At 39.4% G+C, this 20,840-nt stretch overlaps 1 protein-coding gene across 5 annotated transcripts in view; it reads right to left on the reverse strand.

The window, feature by feature from the left end:
• Window positions 1–479: 479 nt before the first annotated feature.
• The window catches only part of LOC113045773 (guanine nucleotide exchange factor VAV3-like), a 64,095-nt gene continuing 43,734 nt past the window's right edge, over window positions 480–20,840 (reverse strand). For 3 of the 5 annotated variants that reach the window (XM_026206411.1, XM_026206410.1, XM_026206409.1), the window contains exons 21-28: window positions 20,257–20,322; window positions 19,736–19,770; window positions 19,487–19,603; window positions 14,762–14,849; window positions 14,092–14,200; window positions 4,309–4,389; window positions 3,871–4,019; window positions 480–2,467 (exon numbers count right to left, since the gene is read on the reverse strand). In XM_026206411.1, coding sequence (XP_026062196.1) covers window positions 2,426–2,467; window positions 3,871–4,019; window positions 4,309–4,389; window positions 14,092–14,200; window positions 14,762–14,849; window positions 19,487–19,603; window positions 19,736–19,770; window positions 20,257–20,322 — 687 coding nt within the window. In that variant the 3' untranslated portion in view covers window positions 480–2,425. The remainder of the gene's footprint in view (window positions 2,468–3,870; window positions 4,020–4,308; window positions 4,390–14,091; window positions 14,201–14,761; window positions 14,850–19,486; window positions 19,604–19,735; window positions 19,771–20,256; window positions 20,323–20,840) is intronic. The other 2 variants (XM_026206413.1, XM_026206412.1) reach the window with 1 other exon arrangement.

The raw sequence follows: 20,840 nt of genomic DNA on the forward strand, positions 1-20,840 counted from the left end.
TTTATTAAATGTGTGTCCAGTGCATTTAGAGTACTTTCACTAGCACTTTTGGTGCGCACCCGGGTTCGATTGACGTCAGAGTTCAGTTTGTTTGGGTGATGTGAACGGTGTCTTCCGTACTCGGATGCGCACCCACGAACTGTACCCGAGTCCGCTTAAAAACGGTGGTCTGGGGTACGCTTCATGTGAACTCTGGTACGGTTAACTGCTTATGTGAACGCAATCGTACCAAATCGCAGAAGAGAACCGCTTTTAATGTCAAATTATTTGATGAAAATGTGTGTTTGTTTCACTCACTTTCCTGATGAGCGTGACTGACGCGCTGCAAGCAGAGAGCTGTAGGCCTACATCTCATTTATGTTCGCTTTCAACGTTCTTTAGAGCATTTTCAGTACATTCGTAAGACAGACGCAAGTGCCGTTATGTACCAAAGCTTTATAAACAAAACAAACATTTGCATTTGCCGCCTTCTCCTGCACTGTCGTTACCAAGCAACGGGGTAAACAGCTGCTGGCTTGATGACGCAAGCGAACCGCGCTTCGGACTCAAATATTATACTAGTATGAACACAGTCCAGCGGGGGCAGGGGGAGGGGGGAGCAACCGAACTCGGGTTCAGACCGGGCAAGTGAACCAAGTGTGAAAGCACCCTTAGAGAGCAGCTTCCTTTACAAACAATTTACATAACTATTTTAAACAAGAGAAAAATTCTCTGCCAAATTCAATGGGAGCTGATGTATTTCTTACAGTGCAAAAATCCTATTCTATATCAGTGTTTTTGTCTTGTTTTCCAGTAAAAATCTACAAATCCTCATAACAAGATAAACATTACCTGAGAAGTAAAATGACACAGAATATTAATACTTATTTTCAGAGAGACTATCTTTTACATATACTACCATTCGAAAGTTTGGGGTATGTAAGAATTTCTAAAAGATTTATATTTGTTTTATATTCGAATATACCTGACAATGTCATTTATTCCTGTGATGGCAAACCTGAATTGTCAGCAGTCAATACTCTAGTTTTCAGTGTCATGTGATCCTTCAGAAATTATTATGCTTGTTTGCTGGATGTAACATTTCTAATTATTATCAAAAAACAGTTGCGCTTCTTCATATTTTTGTTTAAACTGTAATCACAGGCAGAGAGTACTGAAGTATTTTTACTTTATTCAAGTAAATTAAAAAGTATCTATATATAACTGATATTTATGTATATTTATGTATAATTTATGTATAACTAATATGAAACTTAGTGCAGTGAAAAGTACATTATTATGGTTTGAAATGTTTTGAAGTAAATTTTTCTAATGAAAAAGTTCAGACACTTCATTTTTTTTCAGGACTCTTAAATGAATAGAAAGTAAACAAAAAACGGATTTATTTGAAATACAAATCTTTCATAACATATTGCCAATTAAATGAATGTGTCCCTGATAAAGTATTCATGAAGTATTAATTTCTTAAAAAATTTAAATCATACTGACCCCAAACTTTTGAACGGTATTGTATTTTGTTTTTTTCCATTAGCAGATTTTTTGTAAGAGGCATAAAACTCCCCAAATAATTTTTTTGCAGTGTCTGGGAGCCTTAGTGCCCCAAACACCACAGCATTAACAAGTCGTTCCATTGCATGACAAGAGAAGAAATTGACTTCAGTCCAAAATCAGTGCCAGCATTCTGCTTGGGAGCACCTGAGGTTCAGGAACAGACTGAGCAATGACTGATCACAGCGCAGCGTGTTAGGCCGGCTAAGATGGATATCGCACTGAACGGCAGGCCTCCTGTCACCACGCAGTGCCCTGAGCGCCCTGAGAGAGCAGCGCCGCTAAGTGTCACCAGGCCTGAAGAGGAGGAGGCAGGGAGGAAGGCTTCGTGACAGCACTGCGCTCCGTCTCACCCAGGCCAAACTTTGCCGAGTCAGACGGGCAAATGAAATCATCAATTATAGCACAAGGTGAGCTGAAAGCACCGCGTAAAGGTCGCCGAGTGAGGGGAAAAACGGCCAGCTCAGGGCTTTTCTCTCTGCGTGCCACTCCGAGTTTATGGGAGGTCCAGCACAGAAATGGAGTTTAAATTTTAAACAGGCAGAAAGAGGGGGGCCCCAGGCCCTGTGTGAAGATTTCAGGAGGTGACAGGGTGAGAGGGAGGAAAAGAGTGAGAGAAAGAGATGTCTGGACTGAATGTGGAGCAGCGAGGGACATTCATAACTAATTAAACAGTCAAAGCCGACGGGGCCTCGGATGCATCACGCTGCAGTTCTCAACCGCAGTCCACCAGATCCCATTAGAGGAGGCTGATAATTGCTGTGTTTGTGGTGCTTCGCTTAAACAAGGGTGCACTGTTCGCTATTACGTTTCTTGTCCAAAGCCAACAAGTGGCCTATCACTGTCACAGCATAGAGAGGATAACGTCCTGCGCTGATCACTCCTCTTCCTCCACATAACTTGAAGGGAACCATCCCACCTGTGATAAAAACAATATCAGTAAACATTACTGAAGACTAACGGAGCGTATTTCTTCTTCTTCGTGACTTGTGGGTCAGATCTGATAATGACATGCAGAAGAATCATTAAGAGTCATTCTGCCATCTTCTGTCATCACTTCCAGTTAATCATCTCTTGTAGAAAGGCACTTGAGCATATGAAATGAAGGAAAGCGAATGTAACAAGGCTTGAGGTAAGATTCAGGTGTCTTGGAGGGTTAAGATCAGCTATATTGCAGGGAAATGCTGTGCAAAAATCTAATTTCATATCTCAAATGTCAGTCACAGTCTCTCACATCTATATTGCTATTTCATGGATCTGGATATGTTTAATATACCGGTGTGTGTGTGTGTATATATATATCAGTACCACTGATATATTATAACATGTACATCAATAGGCCTGAAACACATGACCATATACATTAACTGCATCATTAATATGTATATAATTAGTTAAAATATAATTTACATACATAATTTAAAATGACAGTAAAATAATAATATTGCAAAATATATAAATAACTTTTTTCTATTTAAATACATTTTCATTTTATTATTTATTCCTGTGATGATAAAGCTGAATTTCCAACCACTATTACTCCAGTATTTAGTGTTTAAGAAACATTTCTAATTATTATCACTGTTGATAACAAGTTGTGTTGCATTTTATTTTTGTGGAAACCATGGTACCTTTTTTTAAGAAAGTTCAAAAGAACAGTGTTTATTTGAAATAGGAATATTTTTTACCATTATAAATGCATTTACTCTCACTTTTGATCAACTGAATGCATCCTTGCTGAATAAAATTAATTTCTTTAAAAAATCTTTATGACTTTTAAACAGTACTGTCAACATAAAATATAAAAAAAATAAAAATATTAAATAACTGACAATATTTCAAAGTTCTATTTTTGAACAAATTTGACTTATGATTTAATGTGTAACTGTAACGGAATACAGAGCTGTTGGTAACACTTTACATCAAGTACATTATGTATCATGATCAACATTCTTACAGTATTTATTATTGCAAGGTATTAAAATTCTGTCTGATAACTGACCAGTGGCCAGTAATAGGATTCTTCAATACTATGCTGGTTATATAATTCTGTTGTCAATTGTTCATATCTGACTGTGTGAACAGAACTGGATTTAGCACTCTGACAACCAGTTTTTTTTTTTTGCTGCAGTGTGCCTAGCCTTTTTGTGAAACCATGAACTGTGATTGGCATGGAAGGGCAAGAGTTCATTTCAATGATGTGTGAGGTTGGAAGAAAAACTTCACACTATCTAAACAAACATAAAAGCACCAAAACCTCTAGAGAACTGTTTTCATACTTCAGCTTCAAGTGAATAATGGTGTCCAAGTGTTTTTCCTCACCTGGCCGTTGACTTCACCTTTCCACCATCCATTGGTGCATTTGATATATATCTTCACCAGGTTGCCCACCTGCAGAGAGAGTTCCCGTGTATCTCTGGAGCTGAAATCATATCGTGCAAGCGCAATGCCAAGCACTCTCGGGGTCAAAACTGAGGGAGAAGGGGACAAAAACAAGTTGTTAGTAAAAAGACAAAAAGAGTGAGACATCCATGTTTCCACAAGACATGCCAAGTAGGACAAAACATGTGAATGTGCAACGAGATGATTGGAGATTTTGGCACAAATGACATTGCGTCATGCATAGGCATTTTCACACACAAAATGTGGACACAGATCCACTCTCACATTCACTACATAGAGAGCAGAAGCAAACACAGGGAGCAGAGACTGAGATGGCTGGAGGGGGAAATGAATAAGACAGGTGGCTGATAGCTGTACCTGACCAGAAGGGTGAGGGGGAGGGAGGAACAAAACTGTAGCTGGTGGGACTCAAAACGGAAAGCCCACACAGCACTGGAGCTTAGGATCCAAGCCGAGGCAGAGCAAAGAAAACAAGAACACAAAAGCCCAGAGATCTTAACATGTTCAACAAAACAAACATAAACAAGCTGATATAAAGAACTGCACACAGCACTGGGAGAATTTGCACTCTCCTTGAAATATGTCAGTCTTGAGATTCACACAAGATGTCTCAATGAAAAATGACTCAATGAACATAAAATGAATCAATAAGTCCATAAAATAAGTCAGTAAGGTCCATTGTTGTTTTCGATTAGGGCTGTGCAGTAATACTGCCAAAAATATATTATTCAGTATATAATAATAATAAATGGGGAAGTAAATGCATCCCACATGTTTGTTTGACCTAAAGAATGATTATAAACATTGCTTAAGATATAAACATAAATTCTGTTATGATGATGATTCTGTACAAATTTATCAGAAATATTGTCTAAAATTAATTCATAAAACATAACGTTTAAATTTGTTTTGTTTTTTTGCAAAACAACTTGTATTCTGAAAAAATTATAATGTGGACAAAAACATTTATTTCTTAAAATAAATTAACAATAATAATAATAATGAATCACCAATGTCACTGTTTTAATAATATTGCAATATTATCATTTCACAAAGAGAATATGCAGAATATGCAGACTTTTTAGCGACACACATCTGTTAGTCTAAAAAATACTGGAAAAATATTGAAATTTAGATTACACCCGGTACCATTGGATTGATTTTTTCAAATAAATGTAGACATATATTTAAGGCACAAACCTATTTTGGACACCATTGACTTTTATCATATGGACAAAAACACATTTCTCAGAATACCTTCTTTCATGTTCCACAGAAGAAAGTCATGCAGGTTTGGAACGACATGGGGTTAGATAAATGATGATAGAAAAGACCAAAATTTAGACTACTTCAGCCATATGGTCTACTTTTACGAACCACATACTGCATTTTTTGGGCAGAAGCAGCTAGGAAAAAATGTATAAAAAAAATAAACATAAAAACCTTAATACAGGTTTAAAAATTACATAGGCAACACATTCCTGTAAGTGCCGATTTTTTTAACACCATTTTCTCTAGGTGTTCTGGTGGCTTTTGCCAAAAACACATGAGTGTGTGCTCCTGGCCCTGTCACTGTCACAGCTGTGATAGCGTTCATACAGAGCGTGAGTCCTGTTACCATCTGAACGCCCATCTGAGCATCCAGGATTTTCTAATATGTAAACTAGCAAACGTCAAATCCACAATATGTTTGCCTGCCTGCTTTGCATCTCCTTTGGGGAGAACGAAGCAGTGGGCGATGAGCCAACTACTTTTACCTGTGACACTGTCACTCAGAAATCACCTGCAGAAATCGTGCAGCCAATTACACTTTGGATATCAATAGTCAGAATTGAAACCGATGCGCTATCTGTCAAGTAAATAATATTCCTCACATTAGCTTTTCAAACACAACCCTGATATCTCCCTTTGTGTTCAACATGTTTACCAAACACTCAATGCCTGCAGACGTGTCAACGCCCACACGCCGAATGATCTGTCGGAGTATTTGAGTGTGTTTTGGTTTGGGGCACATCAGCGAGAGCGCTGTCCCAGGATGCATTGAGGGCCCGGATTTTCTGCCGAGGTTCGTGAAAGGATGCATCACTGAGAGTGGCAGTCGAACATAAACACCTCTACCAAGCCGAAGATGCTGAAGAAAAAAGGACAAATAGAACAGCGAAATCCCCAATTCATAATCCCCAATATCCCGTTCTTTCTATCAAAAGAGCCGTATTCGTTTCGCTAAGCCTTCTTCTATGTGACACGTCTCTCTCTGCTCAATAAAGCTGACTTTCCGTATATTTCACTAGTTGCCCTTTCATTTCTCAGTGCAGGGACTGTTTTTTCTCTTAGCTGTGAGAGAGAAAAGCAGCCGAGTCCCTACAGGTGAGGGGGAGCTTAGCATCCATCATGGCTTTTTCCTGTAACTCAAAGCAAACTGTCATGTCATGTCAGAAGGATTGCCGGTGCTACTTGAGCGCAGCGCCAGCGACTTGTTTAGCCGAGTTCTCTCTCTCGCCGTGTCGCCAGACACAAACAGCCATTTTCCTGCTGCCAGGTGCCGAGTGCGTATGACTCGCTTCACAGCATCTGTCTGTCTCTTTGAGGAGCCATCTTGGGCAAAAGAGAGCTGAAGTAAACACGTACGCATATTCACTATGAAAGCAACATGTGTATATGCACACTCTGTTTTCACTCAACCTTTATATTTAATCAAAAGAGCCTGAGAGGTGTCGGGACACATAAGAAAGTCACCAGCTAAAAACACATCCTGAGAGCCAGCAATGCCTCCTGGCATTAGAAGAGGACCTGTCTGAAGACTCATTCACACTGACTGTGATTTTAATCGCTGAAGGTCGACAGTTCACTGTACTGTTGTCCGCTAGCAGACCTGCTGCTGGATGCCCTAGTGTTACTGCATGCACAACTGGCTGTAACCCTTCGAACTGTATAGTCAGTGCAAATTAATATGTTTTTTTTTTTTTTGGCAACAAATTTGTTTTGCAAAAAATTCACATTCTGCAGGGGAAAGTTTTTGATTGGATATAAATCACAGCAGTGCATACTGTAATTCATTATATCACATCAGGGGTTGTCAGTAGTCACGTATTTGTACTTTATCTGAATATTGATATTTTGGAAAATGTTTTCTTGCTACATTCCAAAGCATAATATCATCATTTTTATTAGTGGTTGACCGATATATCACCTTGGCCGATATATCAGATGATATTTGGTATATTTTTATATTTGGTATAAGTTTTTGTGCTTTTGACAGCACTGAGAATGGCAGCGCCAGAGCACATAGTGCTCACATTCCCCCTCTTGTTCACTGTACTTATTCAGATCTGCCTAATACAGATATAAGTCTGTCTAATAATCAGATAGAACTGCTGAACAAATGAATAAAAAAATATACAAAATGTATTATAACAATATTGCTTTTATATTATTAGTAACAGAAAGGCAAACATAATACTTTCTCGTTTGCCGTCAGCATTCAGCAAATACACATAATTATTTAAACAACCCTTTAAATGACTAATGAAAATTTTATTTCACAAATCTTGCAGTCGAATCCAGCTGTGAGATCTTGTGAAGTGTGCATTTGTATATCACCTGATCGTGTGTGCTCTGCGTGACAGTCGATCCATGCAAATTGAATCCAGACAGGAGGAGAGCTCAGCTTCACTGGAGACACGCAAACTTTAAACTGGAGATTTTAAACTATGCTGTATGCTGCATTAGCGCACTATCATATTCATGTCATTTTCACTGCGTGCTGCAAGTAAAATGAGTGTTACCTTGGCTTTAGTTGAAAAAATATGATTCCCAATGCATACAAACTTACCAGATTACAGAGTGCCCTGTCGGTTATAGTGTTTACTTTCTTTTTGTTTATATATTTTAAAATATTTATTTGTGAAAAATACTGTAATAGAATTATAGAATCAGGAAATTGGCCCTCGGCCACCCTACTCTCTAAGATGTCGGCATCATCTATCAAAAAAACAATATCGGTCGACCACTAATTTTTACTTCACTACATTTCATTAACGGTTCTGTCATGAAAATAGTAGAGAGACTTGCTACTGACAATACATCCACAGATATGCTGCTGTGAGCATGTAATAAATACTGCAGATGCACATATAACATATTTGAAATAATCCAGGTGAAACATACATGAAATTACCCTGTAGTAGCTCTTTACAGGTGGAGCTGTGGAATGTGGAGTGTTTCTTAAAATTTGCTGCAACTGCTACAGAAAGCACTACTCAAGTATTTAAAAGTTGAGCAGTAAATCTCATTGGCTGCTGATGTGTAGAGCAACCAATCAGCTGCATTATGTAACTCATATGGCACCGCAAAATGGCAACCAGGATGTTTTTGTTTTGTTATTCTTCTTTTATAAGTTCTATAAACTCCTTAACATTAAGCAACACATCCAACAATATTTTTACAGTTTTCGATTATTTAATTTGGACATTCTAGTTGGAGGTACAGCCGTGTTCTTCAAACGTATGTACAGATGCAGAAGAGGGAAACACAACAGGCAGTGGGAATTTTCTGGAGAGGTAAACAGGTCTACTCTCTGAAGAGTTCCCAAATCAGCTGAACTGACTGGGGATGGAGTCTCCATTCCCCAGGGCGAGACTGCTGATGTGAAAGCTCGTTGGCTGCATGATTGAGCCTGCCCGGGATGTGAATGGCACAAAGCGACCTCAGATGCTTCTGACTCCACAAGAGGAGATGGCAAGCAAGTTGCGACATGCGACAGGGGTGTAGACCACCCTGATGGTTGATGTACGCTACGGTCGCTGTGTTGTCCGTACGGACCAGGACATGCTTGTCCTCCAGCAAGGCCCTGAAGCGGTGCAGAGCAAGTTGTACTGCTAGCAACTCGAGGTAATTGACATGCCACTGAAGTTGGGGTCCTGTGGCAGAGGCATCTGTTGACACAACAGTACATTTGGACACTGGTTTCTAGGGGATCCTCGGTCATGAAGCAAGTGCTGAAGCAGTCTAATAAGAAGAAACCCGAGAGGTATGACTGCTGCTGCGGATGCCATAGGCCCCGGGAGTCTCTGAAACAGTTTCAGTGGAACCGCTCTCTTGCCCTCGAATTGACTAAGGCAATTCAGCAGTGACTGTGCATGCTCGTTCGTAAGCTGCATGAACATGGCGACAGAGTCTATTTTCATACAGAGAAAAGAGATCATCTGCACAGGGGAGAGTTTGCTCTTTTCCCAGTTGACCCAAAGACCCAGATGGGTGAGTTGTCTGATCACCTGATCCCCGTGCTCGAGAGTGAGCTAGAATCAGCCAGTTGTCAAGGTAGTTGAGTATACAGGGCAGCTGTGGCCAAAAGGTTAGAGACTTGGACTAGTTTGAAGGTGGGAGGGAGTGAATGAACAGCGCTATCTTCCACCCACAATATCCATGGCTCCCCGGGCACTGAATCTATAGCTGCCCACTGCTTTTGGTGTGTGTTCACAGTTTGTTCACTTCTCTATGCTGTGTGTGTGCGCACTTGGATGGGTTAAATGCAGAGCACCAATTCAGAGTATGGATAATCATACTTGGCAAATGTCACAACTTTTTACTTTCATACGGACACCTCATTCCCTGATAGGAGTCAGGGCTCCCTCTGTGACTTTTGTAAAGAAGTAGGGAGACAGGCCAACCTGAATGAGAAATCCTTGTACTGATATGGCTCCCCCTCAAAAGCAAACCGAAGAAACGGTCTGTGTCGAGGAAGAATGGAGCCATGAAAGTAGACGTCCTTTAGGTCGATTGCTGCAAACTAATCCAACGGATGAATGCATTTGAAAATGCGCTTGGGCATTAGCATCTTGAACAGAAGGCATAACCCATCTGTTTTCTTGGGTACTATGAAGTAGGGGCTGTAAAAACCAGACGTCATGTCAGCTGGAGGAACCGGCTCTATTGTGCCCTTTGCTAGCAGGGTCGCAACCTCTGCACAGATGACAGGAGCATCCTTGCCCACCATCGTTGCGCAAACACCCTGAAACCTGGGGGGACGCCGGGTGAACTGAATCGTGTAGCCAAGCCTGATCTGTTGGATGAGCCAGCGGGATGGGCTGGGGAGCTTTAGACAGGCTCTCAGAAACCGATCCAGCGGGGTCAAGGGAACTACAGGCATACCCCCTACAGTGGGGCAGCAAGGCGGAACAGACAGCCCCGGGGAGGCATAGCGTCCCTTAGCAGGGGCGGAGTGTGAGCACGCGTCTGATTCCGAGTGGCAAAGAGGGCATGAAAAGGCAATGCGTTCTCGAGCTAGCTCTGCGTGGCAACTGGCAAGGGAAGAGGGGAATGAGAGCTATGAGGAAGCACGTCGCCAACTGTCATTTGCGGCCTCTTGGGACCCGGAGGTAAAGAAAACAGCTCTTTTAATGAAGGTTTGGGTACCACTGCCAGTGACGGAACAAAAAGAAAACTAGAACAAGGGATTCTCCCCAGCCCTCCTCCGGGGGAAGGAGTGGTCCTGCTACCATCTCTTGACTAGCTGACACCCCCAACCCCAAGTTGCCCATCTAAGGAACAACGCATGGCCTGGGTCAGCACTGCCCACATGCAGCTCTTTGAGCACATTGGCCTGGTAGACCTGAAGGGTGGCCATGGCATGCAGGGCAGAAGTGGCCTGACCTGCAGCTTTGTAAGCCTTGGCCACAAGCGTGGTTGAGAACTTACAGGCCTTGGAGGAAAGCTTGGAGCCGGCCGTTAGCTCAGGATCAGACTCAGACAATGCTGGCACTCCCGAGGGAGGCAATGCAGCCGAATCCTCATCTCCCGTGGACTCAAGCCTGCCTTGTTATGTGGCGATCGACATCTGGTCTTCCTCCTGAGCCCCGAATGAGATGTCAGGAACCTGAAAGGGTCCAGCAAACTCATCCGGAAACTCAACTGGCTGCAGCGTTTGTGAGGGGGGTGTGGCCCGAGGAGGCTGGCTCGTTGGGGAAGCCCACACAGTAACCCTCAGATCACCCTGGCCAGCCAAAGTAGCCCTCTTATGACAAGAGGAGCTAAAACGGGGTGTGACAGAGGGGACTCCATACATTTTAACAATGAGAACATAAGTCATCTACGAATGCAGTCTCAGCGTGCTGAAACAGTTTATAGAAATACCTTTAAATGGTGCATCATGCACATGAGGTCCAATTTGGTAAACCTGAATCAGCAGTAAAATTAGACTAGACCCTGCACCTACTTTTCTCATTATTGTACTGTTATTTCTGCCCCTATCTCAGACCTCATAAACATGTCTTTTATTTCTTCCACTGTTCCTATCTCACTCAAGACTGATGCTGTTACTCATATTCTTTAAAAAAATGAATCTGTATCCTGTAAATCTACCCAACTATCGTCCAATCTCTAACCTGCCATTTGTATCTAAAATCATGGAAAAGACTGTTGCCTCCCAGCTGCAGTCATTTCTAGGTCGCAACAATCTCTTTGATATTTTTCAGTCTGGTTTTCGCACACGGCAAAGTACAGAAACTGCGCTAGTAAAGGTTCTCAATGATCTATTACTTTCTGGCGATTCAGGCAGTTTTTTAATTTTTTTATTACTTGACCTTAGCTCAGCTTTTGATAATATTTGTCATAAGTTATTACTCTCTCGCCTTGCAGAAGTTGCCATCTCAGGTTCTGCATTATCTTGGTTCTCCTCATATCTCACAGATAGGAAATACTTCAATACCCAGGGCTCAGTTCTCGGACCATTATTATTCATCCTCTATATTCAGTCTCTTGGCCAAATAATTCGTCGTCATGGTTTTAACTACCACTGTTATGCTGATGACATCCAGATATATACTGCTTGTCAACCAGATTCTACCCAGTCGATGACATCCTTATCTTCATATCTTATTGTTATCTACATTCTAATTTTCTCAGTCTGAACTTGAATAAAATAGAAATTGTCATAATTGGTCCACCATCTCTAATAAAAAATAAAACTGATGTTTCTAGCTTTGACCTGGGCGCTATTTCTATTTTTCCATCAGCTACTGTTAAAAATTTAGGTGTCATTCTAGACCCATCACTAACCTTGGATGACCACATTACTAAACTCTCCAAAGCTGCTTTTTTTCAACTACGTCGAATTGCACAACGTCTTCCTTTTCTGAGTAGAAAAGATGCGGACTCATTAGTGCATGTATTCGTTACCACTCGCCTGGTCTATTGTAATGCTCTTTTCTCTGGTTTACCAGCTCACTCCATTGTTCGTCTGCAGTACATTCAAAATTCTGCTGCCAGATTATTCACTTCAACAAAAAAATCTGCTCACATCACACCAATTTTATTTAAACTTCACTGGTTGCCTGTATCTTTACGTGTGCAATACAAAATTCTTCTGCTCACCTTTAAGGCACTTAAAGTTCTTGCTCCATCCTATCATTCCAACTTACTATCTTCTTATATACCTTCTCGCACACTCCGGTCTTCTAATTCTGAACTTCTTTCTGTACCTAGGTCCCGCCTATCTTCAATGGGCGGCAGGTCCTTTTCCGTTATTGCACCCAAACTTTGGAATTCACTTCCCCTGTCACTCAGAACAGTCACCTCTTGTAGTGAATTCAAGTCAAAACTTAAAACTTATTTGTATAATCAACACTATCACTAATTTACATGTGTATTCATCCGTTTTGTATTCCATTTTTATGTCTTCACTACATAATCTGTATTATATGCAACTGCATTATTTGCAATATTTGCATTGAGCAAATGTTCATTGTTATTAATTTTTGTTGCTTTGGTGTACAATGTTCAGCGTCCTTGAGCTCAGGAAAGGCACTATATAAATTAAACATATTATTATTATTATTATTATTATTACTTAAAGGTGGGTTATGTATTTTTTAACGCTTCAGAAAACTGAGTCGAGCCGAGTACCAAAACAAACTTGAGCCAATCAGCAGTATGGGGTTTGTCTACTCATGATGGGTATGAGAGAGTGCTCAGTGCACAGGACAGACATAAGCCATGTTGAGCCAAGCGATGACAGAAAGATAGAGATGGTGGATAAAAAAAACCAAAAGATTAAAATGTCTGTCCTTTATAGAAGCATTAAAAGGTATAAATTATATAGGCTACAAAAAAGCGAACAATAAGCACTCCAATCAAATGATGTGCAACGCTGCAAATCGAATGTTGAGGCTCCACCATTATTATTGAATTTTATTATCCCCAGTTATGATTTATACGTGAAAGCAAGACACGACAGGCTTCAGAATCATGATTATGGTAAAATAGGATAAAAGATATCTAATGTAAACAAATTATATTTGTATACTTTTACCCAAATCAATCTCAGCATGATTTAATTGTGTCACAAAGGTTAAATCTTAGTTTTTTTTTTTTTTGATTGTATGTTGTTACTTGTCTTTTATGTTACACATGACATGGACATTTTGGACACTTTTCAGAGTTCAGACAAATCCAAGTCTGAGTCCACCTAAGACGTACTGAGTCCAAGTTCATTCATAATTGCATTCTGAGTCAAAGTCAGAGTCTAAGTTTCAAGTCCAAATATCCCAAGACTGCAGGCAAATCAGATCTTTTCAGCCTGACTATTTATAGCAAGAGATCAAATCAGATTTGTGTGTCTAGACATAACCAACTTATCTGCATGGCACAACACAAGCATACCCAATTTTTGATGGACTTTCAACAAATGCAGGAAAAATACAGGTTCATCATCTCAATCTCCAAATAAGCAATATTATCACCTATTGAGTTGCGATGCAGAGCTTCTCTGTCACACAAGAAAAACTCAGCAATGGAGCAGACTGGTACAGTATATATTGCAATGTTTCATGCCAGAAACAGCCACCTTTGGCTTTGTTTGAATACTGCATACTGTAAATACTTATGGCAATGGTTTGACAATGTTGCTTGTCACATTAAGAATGATGCAACAGACTATTTGAAATCCGATTAAAGCAGCCAGAGCATCCAGACTGTGATGCCTCAGTTAAAATTTGATTGGAATGCACTTCAAATCATCTCCATATGGGGTTTTAATAAAAATTGAAAGAAAAAAAATCTGATTTTATGTGTTTTTATGCTGACAGTCTGTACTAATGTCATCATATAGTCATTGTGATTTTAAACAAGGTATACGATACTCACCAGCAGGTGCGAGTCCACTACCAAGCTCCTTATAGGGCACCCGCAGAGTAATGTCCAGAGTACGGAAACCCTCTTTCAAAGAGTGCTGTTTGTAATACTCAACCAGTTCCTGGACAGAAAAAAAATTCTTACTAAATGCTTAAAATGCAGGGATTCCCAAAATGTCTTGCTAGCTGAACCTCTGTGACCTAAATTATTACCCTTAAAAATTATTAAGTACCCCTGTAATTATGGATGTGCACCATAGTAATACTATTCTTTGACACACCCTGGAGTACCATGATATATGAAATAATAATCATTCAGCACTATTGTGTACATTAAAGTTTTGTTTCCTTCTTACAGTACTTCTTACTGTCAGCAGTCAGCACTGTCAGCACAGTGTACTTTATTAGGAAAACTTAAACCATGTAGAAGAAACATAAGTCTGCAGTAGTATTGATGACTCTGATGGATTAATAGTTGGACTCACATTATTAATTATGCTAATCTAATACAGAAATATGCAGATCAGCACATGTTCTGGTTTTTCGATAAAAAAAGCTCAGGTCTCTGCAGCACAGCTAGCAACACTAAATTATAGCACCCTACATATGTATTCATATGGTGATGATAAATAGAGCAAATGATGATGAAGACCATTGCTTCTGTGCAACTCAAACCCACTTACTAACACAGTCTTGAATGTCCTGCTTTCAGCAATGTAGAAGCACCCCTCCTTGGTGAGGATCTTAATGTGTTTTACATCATTGTTGTACCTGCAGGTGGCAGAGAATTACTGTAACTAGTGCATAAAAAAATTGTCAATATTTCCACTTCAACAATGTCAACTTTGATAGTTTACATGGACATCAGTAATATCATTATTTACCTTATTCTGAATAAGACAATATTCAGAAGTTGTGGCCTAGTGGTTAAGAGAGTTTGACTCCTAACCTTAGGGTTGTGGGTTCGAGTCTCGGGCCAGCAATACCATGATATTGGTGCCCTTGAGAAAGGCACTGAACCCCCAACTGCTCCCTGGGCGCCGCAGCATAAATGGCTGCCCACTGCTCCGGGTGTGTTTGTTCACTGCTGTGTGTGTGCACTTTGGATGGGTTAAATGCAGAGCACGAATTCTGAGTATGGGTCACTATACTTGGCTGTATGTCACAGTGACTCACTCATATTATGTTTAAGGTGTTTAGTTGTTGCTTTTAGAATATTCCTTTCATGGCACATGTCATTATGTCACCACGCAGTGCCATCCAACGTCCCCTTCAGAATTTAACGTATAAACATATAATTTATTTATAATTTGTACTTTACATGGACAACAATATTCAGATTTTAAGCATTAATTACATTATTACCTTCATGTAGCCACATTTTGCGACAGGATTCATGCACGGCAGTAGTCAATCGTTTGAAAGCAAACAAAACACATCTGTTTCAACATAAAGCATGACAAACAATTAAATGGTTAGTTCACCCAATAATCTAAATTATGTCATTAATAACTCACCCTCATGTCGTTCCAAACCCGTGAGACCTCCGTTTATCTTCAGAACACACGGTAAGATATTTTAGATTTAGTCCGAGAGCTTTCTGTCCCTCCATTGAAGCTGTGAGTACGTTAGGGCTGCACGATGTGTTGTTTAAGCATCGATATCGCGATGTACGAATCCACGATAGTCACATCGCAGGATGTGCGATGTAGGCTGTCGTAGTTGATCCATATTCATTAACTGTATGGGCCAGAGAGGCACATTAGATGCGAGGCGCAAGTGTCTCAGCTGCGTGGCGTGTCCGTTTTTTATTCGGCTCCCATGTTAACAGGTTAGAGCTTGCAGACTGCCTGCGTGAGACGCGTGTCTCATGCGCGGCTCGAAAATGAGTGCATGCTAGAAATAGAACCGACGCCTATTTTTCACGCGACACGCAAGCGTGCTGGAAGTGTTTCCAGGCAAAATAGAATAGGAAAATATGTTTATATGTCATTTTGTACACAGATACATATTAATTCATGACTCTTAGATGTTTGAAAGTCTATAGGTTGACATATATTCAGATATAAATGTAATTTAAAAAATTAATTAATTAATTATCATTTTCAAATATTGCACCTGTCACCGGCCTGAGAGAAAGAGCGCGCACGCGCGCGAGAGAGAGCGAGCACCGGCCGCACGCTCAATGTCTTCAACAACATTAGCGCTGTCTTGCTCTTTCTCCCTTGCACATATTAATCAATTGACACGATGGTGTCGATGTTTAAATCATTTAAAATGAGAATGTAAGTGTGCTCACCCCATTTTTGTTTGTAAGAAAAAATTTGATTTCATATCGCAATATATATCGCAGAAAAATAAAATATTGCAACGTAATGTCCATAGTGCAATGTCCATGTCCAGAAAGGTAAGAACAACATCAAAGTAGTCCATGTGACATCAGAGGGTCAGTTAGAATGTTTTGAAGCATCGAAAATACATTTTAGTCCAAAAATAGCAAAAACTACGACTTTATTCATCATTGTCTTCTCTTCCGTGTCTGTTGTGAGAGAGTTCAAAACAGCTGTTTGTGATATCCGGTTCGCGGACAAATCATTCGATGTTACCGGATCTTCTTGAACCAGTTCACCAAATCGAACTGAAACGTTTAAAACGGTTCGCGTCTCCATTAACTTTTTTAATGTGGCTAACACTCCCTCTGAGTTAAAACAAACCAATATCCCGGAGTAATTCATGTACTCAAACAGTACACTGACTGAACTGCTGTGAAGTGATAACTGAAGATGAACACCGAGCCGAGCCAGATAACGAACAATAGATTGACTTGTTTTCAAATCAAGCACCGGTTGCATCGGTTTTTGGATCACCAGTAGTTCTTTCGCACAGTTCGATTCAATAAACCGGTTGAAGAAAATGGTTCTCCGGTTCTTTTGCGCTCGACCTAATGAATTAATTTGCTATGATTGTCCTTGATTCAAGCCTTCAGTTTACCTGGGCTCATAACATTAGCACAGAATCACAGTTCAGTCAGTGTACTGTTTGAGTACATGAATTACTCGGGGAAATTGGTTTGTTTTAACTCAGAGTGAGTTTCAGCCACATTAAAAAAGTTAACAGCTTAAGTAATTTGCGGATTAATGCTTATTGTAGACACAAACCATTTTAAACGATTCAGGTCGATTTGGTGAACTGGTTCAAGAAGATCCGGTTACATCTAATGATTCGTTCGCAAACCGGATATCACTTAAAGCTGCATTCTGTAACTTTTAACGCTCTAGCGGTTAATAAACAGAACTGCTTGCATCGTGCAGAAGAACATCGTAGCCGGAGCTACTTCTCTCTGTTTATGTCTATGAAGAATCACAAAGGTACTGGGTTACTCCGCCGCGGTACCCCTGAAGCAATCTAAAATAGTCAGAATATAAACACTTATTATAGGTGTACCCTAGTGTTTCAGGACAGGCTAAAAACACGGTTTGGAAAATGGATTCATGGTGTATTTGCTTATATCTATTTTGCAAATTTTGAACAGAAAAAAGTTACGGCTGCAGCTCTGATTGGTTGTTTCTTACCGGGAGCGGAGTATTTCTGCAAATGGCAATAGGACCACTGGGAGGAGCCAGAGGAGCTTGATTTTTTTCATAGATTATCTGTCTCATATTCTACTGTCAGGACATAATGACAGGTTTAACAAATATGTAAAAAATACATTTTTACAAAAGTTACCTACTGCAGCTTTTAACTGTTGTGTTTTGAAATCTCACAACAGACCAGAAGAGAAGACAATGCTGAATAAAGTTGTAGTTTTTGCTATTTTTGGACCAAAATGTAATTTTTAATGCTTCAACAAATTCTAACTGACCCTCTGATGTCACATGGACTACTTTGATGATGGTTTTCTTACCTTTCTGGACATGGACAGTATACCGTACACACAGTTTCAATGGAGGGACTGAGAGCTCTCTGACTAAATCTAAAATATCTTAAACTGTGTTCCGAAGATAAACGGAGGTTTTACAGGTTTAATGACATAATTTTGATTATTGGGTGAACTAACCCTTTAAATGCACTCAAAGCTTTCAGTAAATAAAAAATGAAACTATATATGGCATAATAACAAAGATGAACTATATATTTATACGTGAAATTCTGGAGGGGACGTCAGATGGCATCGCATGATGACATAATGACGTGTGCAATTAATCAATCTACTGTATGTACCATAACATGTAAAACGGGAACATGAAAGGAGTATTCTAAAAGCAAATCATATAATCTTAATCATAATGTTGTCTTATTCAGGATAAGGTAAATAATTGTGACCCTGGAAGACAAAACCAGTCTTAAGTTGCTGTGGTATATTTTTAGCAATAGCCAAAAAAAAAAAAAACATTGTATGGGTCAAAATTATAAATTTTCTTTTATGTCAAAAATCAATTAGGATATTAAGTAAATATCATGTTCCATTAAGATATTTTGGAAATATTTTGAAAATTAGTAATATTCATTGCTAAGGACTTCTTAGCTAAGTGATTTTCTCAATTATTTATTTATTTATTTATTTTTTGCACCCTCAGATTCCAGATATTCAAATAGCTGTATCCCGGCCAAATGTTCCAGATGATGTAAAAATCTCGAGAGATTGACCCTTTATGACTATAGTTTTGTGGTCAAACAATTAGATTATTGTGTCCATGTAAACTTAGTCAATCATTTCCATCTTCAACAAAGTAGTTTTAATAAATACATTTATTTATGGAGCACATTAAAGTGCACATTAAATTGCATACTAAATGGGCAATTAAAACCATTTCAAGATCCTAAAATGAGCAATAAGTGAGCGTTAAAGGGACAAGTAAATAAAAAAATGAAGTGAATGAATTTCCAACTATTCCTATAAATACTTAATCTAATGATGTCATGACAATGAGAAGATCTAATGTTCAGTCGTAGGTTTTTCCATAACCTTTAACCAAAATCCACAATCCCCTTTAAACTTTAAGTGTGAGCTTGTTGTGGAGAGTTAACTATAGCCTAAGGATGTGAAATAGTTCTGTTGGTCCCTGACCGCAGGTCAACACATTCAGATGATAAAATATTTTGATAAAGACCTTGTGATTGGTTTAAGCATGAGACACGCAACTATTTAATGTTCTGAGGTAATAAAGCCCACAGTGAGTATGTGCGTGATCACTCACTGACCAAATATATGCTACACATTAGTGGCTGTATGCAAATCCTATGATGCATAATGCATTGGGCTGCAGGGAGGGAAATGCATGAAGAAATCTAAGCTTTGCATGCAAAAAGAATTTGTGGAAGGACCTCACAACAATCTGTCATGCCAATTTTGTGCGCAATAAAAACACGCTGGCTCAAATATGAAGTGGAATAATATCTACACGTACTTGATGCTGATAGCATACTCTCTGCTCTCCCGGCTCCTGTTCCGCACCAGGAAGGTGCTGTTCTCTCTCTCCATGAGCTCAGACTCTGCGTGGTGCCTCTCCATGGGCCCGGCGAACCTGATCATACAAGCCAACATGCACGTGGTTAAAACCAAAACTTCATCACCCAGCATATGCAGTCATACAGGTTATTTTGTTTCATGTGGACATTGGAATAAATGTTATTAAACATTTACTGTTGAGACATACCAGGGTTGAGCTGAATAGTCGACTGACCTCGGTACCTGAGGATGAGAAACATTATAATCACTGTCATAATTATATACACTACAAGTTATACCCATTTTAGTTTTTCATTATATATACAAATTTTCAACATTAATAATACAAACCATTATAAAAAAATTAATTGAGAACCAAATCAGCATATTTCTGAAGAACTCACTATGGAAAGAATATCACTATGGACTGGAATAATGGCTGCTGAAAATTCAGCTTTGCCAACAAAGGAATATTTTACATTGTTAAAATATGTTCAAATAGAAACCATTATTTTTAATTATACTAATACTTATTAAAAAAAATAAAAACGTTTTACTGTATTTTTGAACCAATAAATGCAGCCTTGGTGAGCATAAGAGACTTCTTTCAAACACATTTAATAATCATAATTATTCAAAACTTTTGGCCGCTGATGTACTGAACATAGTTCACACAAACAGAAATAAACAGCATTAAAATGATTATGCAAGTCATACAAATATACATACACATGGGCAGGGTTTGACTGCATCACTTGGAAAGAAGCCGGTCTCTTGCGTTGTCAGGATTTTGCCCTGCCAAGACGTGTGGTTGTTAATTGCATTATATTTGCCTTGCGGCGTTGCTCCCCCTCCCCTTTGCTTTAATAAATCTAAGACAATTAGCTCACAACAAGCAGTGAATCTCATTTAGAGCCACAGTTAATTACTGTTCAGCCCCTACCCACGGTTAAACTCCGTTACGCATCAGAATGAAAGCATCAACTAATGCTGAATAATCATACAGCCTTCACAGCAGAACCTTGTGAATTACTACATTCACCGATAAGCCATTGTTTGATATTGCTGCTATAAGTTTATTTGGATTTATGAATTACATTAGACCTCGTGCAATAGATTGTATTGAGCAATCGCAGGCCCAATGCCAGTTTTAAAATAGTCTCATTTCTTGCATGGCTTCAGCCACAATTATCTGTATATTTTTGGATAAAAACTGACAATTCCCCCCGACTCGGTACGAAACAACAGCTGGGAGGTTATAATGTGCTGTGAATGCGGTGGAACCAGATGCCAAAATTTTGCAGCCTATGATT

This window comes from Carassius auratus, chromosome 27 (assembly GCF_003368295.1).
Source record: "Carassius auratus strain Wakin chromosome 27, ASM336829v1, whole genome shotgun sequence".
NCBI classification, from domain to species: Eukaryota; Metazoa; Chordata; class Actinopteri; order Cypriniformes; family Cyprinidae; genus Carassius; species Carassius auratus.